This window comes from Myotis davidii, unplaced genomic scaffold (genome assembly GCF_000327345.1).
Source record: "Myotis davidii unplaced genomic scaffold, ASM32734v1 scaffold97, whole genome shotgun sequence".
NCBI lineage: Eukaryota > Metazoa > Chordata > Mammalia > Chiroptera > Vespertilionidae > Myotis > Myotis davidii.
The window spans coordinates 328240-333615 of record NW_006289392.1 but is presented as its reverse complement, the minus strand read 5'-3'; the positions used below and the strand labels follow the sequence as shown (position 1 = coordinate 333615).

Sequence of the window (5376 nt, the reverse complement as noted above, 5' to 3'; positions counted from 1 at the left end):
CTAAATCTGATACCTATTAGTTCCATGACTTTCACAATAGTTAACCACTGATTAAAAATGATGATGATGATGAAGATAATGATGGTACCAATGAAGCACTTGCAACTCACCCAAGCTAATAAATGTTGGTATGACTAAAAAGCACTCTTGTACATAGATTGAGATGATACAATAGAGTTAAAGAAAGAGGAATTGACAGTGTGAAAAAATATATATCTATATCTTTATATGTATATATAAAAGCCTAAGTGACCATTCAACCATTCACTATGACCCACATTGACCAGGGGGCAGACGCTCAATGCATAGGCATGAAAACATGGAACAAACTGATGAATCTCAGCAAGAAGCGGATAAGGGGGAGGGCGGGAAGAGATTAACCAAAGATCTTATATTCATACTAGAGGCCCGGTGTACGGATTCATGCACCAGTGGGGTCCCTCGGCCTGGCCTGCAGTCTGACATCTGCCAAGGGGTCCCAAATTGCGAGAGGGCGCAGGCCAGACCCCACTGGTGCATGAATCTGTGCACTGGGCCTCTAGTTTATATATATTTGATGAGACATTCAAGTTCTATTGCCTCTTTTGCAATAGAGCATCTAAAGTACATGATGATGTTTGATTTATTTTCCTAGTCATTACTCAGGATCAAAATACTGCACAACTCCAAAGGTCTCCAATCACATTATAGTCTATAAGTTTAAATAATCGAATCACAAGGTACCTTTAGAGTCAACAGTCACAAGGTAGAAGATTTTACAAAAAAATAGTCCAGAGAGGATGCCCAGTTACAAATGAGTTTTTTCATCTCATACTCATAAGGATCATGTTGCAGAAATGAATTTACCAAACTAGCGAGGTGTCAGATGTAGTCGTTGAATCTCTTTCCTAAACTGGGACTGCATTGATGCTACCTGCTGCTGGGTAAGGGCCTTGTCACAGGTCTGGTAGGTCAGTCTATAGCAGAGACTGACCTGCTTAGTCTTGGGATGCTGAAAACGACTAAGGAATTGTATGGATATGACAGTGTCTTGGGACACTGCTCGGGCCACAGTGTGAAACTCTAGTTCATCAAATCCTTTTTTCTCATCTAACCAAAAACTAATATCATGCACATAGATTGGAGGATATAGGGAATAACTTTTAAAGGGTTCTATTTTCTCAGGGACAAAGTTCTTCAGAAAACGTTTATCAAAGGTCCACAACATCCTCCAGTCAGAGATACCCCAGACAAGCATGGCTAATAGGTCCAAGTTCATAGACACAAACACAAAACACTGTTCTTCATGTATAATGCTTGGAACAGAAGTGGTCACAGACCCAATACTCAGATCCTTGGCACAACCTGGGCCAAAATTATGAGACTTCACATTAATCATATAATCTTTCCCATTTGGTTGAAAGACAAATTCTACTGAATTGCTCAGTTTAGAACCGTCCAGCAATGTCTGAGTCAGAAGGCTATCTAGAATGCCCTTCAGGTGGTTCCGTAGTGACTGAAGACAGTCATCCTTCGGATTTTTGTTAATCCCAAGGATAAGTAAAGTCTCGTGAAATGCTGGCATTGTGAAAGGTAAGATGTGACACTTCTGAAAGACAGGTCCACTGAGGATGTACAAAGAACCTGGGAGGAAATCTGGTGCTTGGATGACAGTCTGAACATGAACTAGGAGCGAAGGTCTAAGCCAGATCTTGGCTTGGGCATAGAGTCCTTCATGAGATTCGTCCTTACCATCTCTTCCAGGGCTCTTGGGAAAGCTAAGTTCTGAAAGTGACACTAGAAAGTCCTCCATGTCTTCTGTTGTCCCACCAGTCAGGGACTCAGAATTGGAGTTATCCTCAAGGAGATGAATCCAAAAGACAGCTGATAAAATGTCACAGTTCCAGGAAGTGAGAACACTGGTTTCTTCAGGTGGCAGCAAAGGGGAGGGACACTTCAGCCTTTTTAGAGGGAAAGCTTTGCCCAGTTCAGAAATCAGTTTCTCATTTATGGTTTTGATAGGATGACAGGAAGATGCTTCTAGGAAACCCCTGTGTAAGCACAAACATAAAATAACCTTTTAAACTTAAAATAGTAAATAATTATAATGTAGTTAGAATATAAAGTGCAAATAGCTAAATAGAAAAAAAATTATCCTTAAGTTGATTCTGAAAAAAGACAAAGAAATCATCCACCATAAACAGAAATATCATGTGTTTCAGAACTCTGACAACCACCGTCCATACACTATACCAGAAAATTTTTAGTTCTAAAGAGGCTTATGTAGGCCAGACTGACAAGTATTTAGAGCACCAACATCATTAACAGTATACGTAGCATCCATTCAATATATGGTTGCCATCAAGCCAAAGAGGATACAGTTAGAGATAGAAGTAATTTCTGGTAAAATACCAGTTACCTGTTCAACTTTCCTACAAGTGCTTCTGGTTCTGGAAAAGAAAACCACTGGTCACCCAATTTGACCCTGAAGATTCTCGGTTGCAGACCTTTAAAGGGTAAGCTCCGGGTGAAGATATGGTTCAAAGCACCTTCTACATGAAATGACTTATCTTGACTCCTGGCAAAATAGATACCAAGTATGAAGCCTGTTATTGTTAAATAAAGTATTTGAGACTGAATCAGGAAAACCTATGAGCTTTTTTTAATAATTAGTGAGAGAGCTGAAACAACTTAAACCTCTGTTATTACTTACCTATATCCAGTGCACCTGTACCCTGGCACAGCCTCACAGCTGAAGGGATGCACATCACTTAAAATAAATCCGCCTAGAGCTGCCATGGCAACCACTTGCCAACTGTTGTGCCATTCTCTTGTGGGATTATCAGCAGGAGTCCCACCTTGTCCTCTACACAATGCCACATGGACTTCTCCTTCCTCTGCAAGAACATCTGCACAGCTAATGGGGGGAGGGGGTAGAAAATACCAGCCATTTATCAGAAACAAGTAGCAATAACCACAGGAGTTAGTTATAAATACACATGGTTTGGCTGTGAAATAATTAAAATCTAGTCACACCCATTGGCAAAGAAACATGCAAAGAAAATAGCTGGAAGTAAATTAGAATATAAATCCAATGTTCAACTCATAACTGACACTAGTGGCTGACCAGTGTTACCCAGCTTGGTATTTGCATTCTTCACCTACATGCCATAGAAAGTCAATGTCTGCAAAGTTCCTATACAGGATTCACTGATCAGGCTGTTCTTCCTGGTGGAGAAAGTTGTTCTTTTCACTCCCCTCCTGCCTATTAAAATTCAAATACTAACTTAAAATTGTGCCTCTGTGACAAGTTTGCTGACAACCATGACCCAAAGAGACCTCCAATTATGCCATATGCTTTGGTAAATAGTGTAAAGCAGCGATGTTCCACCTGTTTCATCTTATGGCACACATAAACTACGAAAATTCTGCAGCACACCAAAAAGTTTATTTTTTGCTGATCTGACACACAAAAATAGGTATAAATTTGATTCATTCACACTGGACGGCTACTGTTGTTTTGGTTGTCATTTTCTTATTTGACAATCTAGGGCAGTGGTCGGCAAACTCATTAGTCAACAGAGCCAAATATCAACAGTACAACGATTGAAATTTCTTTTGAGAGCCACATTTTCTAAACTTAAACTATATAGGTAGGTACATTGTTATAAACTTAATTAGGGTACTCCTAAGGCTTAGGAACAGCCACACTCAAGGGGCCAAAGAGCCGCATGTGGCTCGCAAGCCACGGTTTGCCGACCATGGATCTAGGGCAAATGGGGTCAGTGCCCCTGACTAAACAATCAGGCATTGCATGTGTTAAAAATTCTTGCAGCTGTGTCACAGTTCCTGGTGGAGAAAGTTGTTCTTTTCACTCCCCTCCCGCCTATTAAAATTCTATACTTCAAATACTAACTTGAAATATCGCCTCTGTGAAAAGTTTGTTGACAGCCGTGACCCAGAGACCCGCTATTGTGCCGCATGTTTTGGTATACTAGTGTGCCTGCCGCCAGACACCGGCTGAAAATCGCTGGTGTAAAGCACTGTGGTAAATTCCCAATAATGTTATGAGGTAGTTACTATTAAATCCTCAGTTTATAGACGAGGAAGCAAAAAAGGATTAAGTAAGCTTACCTAAAACCATACGACTATTAAGTAGTGGGCGTGGATTTGAGTCCAGGCAGTTTGGCTCCTAAATCCACGCTCCTCACCTTTAGACTACACTGATTACCATTATGTTACATGATCAGAAATAGGTGATCTGCCCTTTAGACACCCAGGAGCACGCTATCTGTACTTTGACTTAGCCTTCAGGGTTATACGTCTGCCTTTCTTTTTTTAATGTATTTTATTGATTTTTACAGAGAGGAGGGAAGAGGGATAGAGAGTTAGAAACATTGATGAGAGAGAACCATCGATCAGCTGCCTCCTGCACACTCCCTACTGGGGATGTGCCCGCAACCAAAGTACATGCCCTTGACCAGAATCGAACTCAGGACGCTTTAGTACAGCCGTGGGCAAACTACAGCTTCTAAGACCATCCTGCATATCAGATATTTACATTATGATTCATAACAGTAGCAACATTACAGTTACGAAGTAGCAACAAAAATAATTTTATGGTTGGGTTTACATGAGGAACTGTATTTAAAGGGCCAGAAGGTTGAGAACCACTGATTAGGGCATATACGTCTGCCTTTCCAACGAGACTGTGTATTCTTATGGAGCGTTATATTCTCTCTAAACCCAGCACAGTAGTTGACACACGTGAGCCTGATTTCCCAAACTACAATGTTCCAGTGCCGTATGTCATGTCCATCTTTCCTGGCGCGTGCTCTCCCTTCCTCACCTCTGGAAAAACTTGGCAAGCAGTTCCCTGTTCCTAGCTACTCCAGCTTTGCGGCCACAGTGCGGAAAGTTAAAGCAAATTCGGTCGAACGCCCTGTCGTGCGGTTCGAAGGCATCTGCCAGCTGGGTGCAGTCCACACCAAAACGTATCTCTGCACCTGGCACGAAATACAGACAGGAGGGCGTCTTAGGACCTGGAAGCATGGAAAACCCTTCCCTAACCTGAGCCGTGCGAAACAACCCCGGTCTAGGCACAGAGCGGGCTTTCTGCGAATCTTCACGGGACTGTCAGGAGCAACCCTCTCCTGAATCCCTGAAAATATCCAAAATATCCTAGAAGCACCCAACCTGCAGTAGGTGCTCAGGGGATGTTTCTCTATAAAGTTCACCGTGTCAGTCTCCACTTTCTCTGGAACCTTCTTCTGATCAACCCAGCCATGCAGAAGAGGGATTGCCTTTCAAACCTTCTGTTGTATCCACAGTAAAGATCAAGCCACTTCTAACCTGAAGCTTCCAAGCGTTGTCTGTGGTGTTGGTGTGTGTCACCTT

At 42.0% G+C, this 5376-nt stretch overlaps 1 protein-coding gene across 1 annotated transcript in view; it reads right to left on the bottom strand.

Moving 5' to 3' along the window:
- Positions 1-599: 599 nt before the first annotated feature.
- Positions 600-5376, bottom strand: part of FDXACB1 (ferredoxin-fold anticodon binding domain containing 1) — a 5011-nt gene continuing 234 nt past the window's right edge. The window contains exons 2-6 of the mRNA XM_015562461.1: positions 5332-5351; positions 4829-5112; positions 2693-2896; positions 2399-2557; positions 600-2030 (exon numbers count right to left, since the gene is read on the bottom strand). Coding sequence (XP_015417947.1) covers positions 851-2030; positions 2399-2557; positions 2693-2896; positions 4829-5112; positions 5332-5351 — 1847 coding nt within the window. The 3' untranslated portion in view covers positions 600-850. The remainder of the gene's footprint in view (positions 2031-2398; positions 2558-2692; positions 2897-4828; positions 5113-5331; positions 5352-5376) is intronic.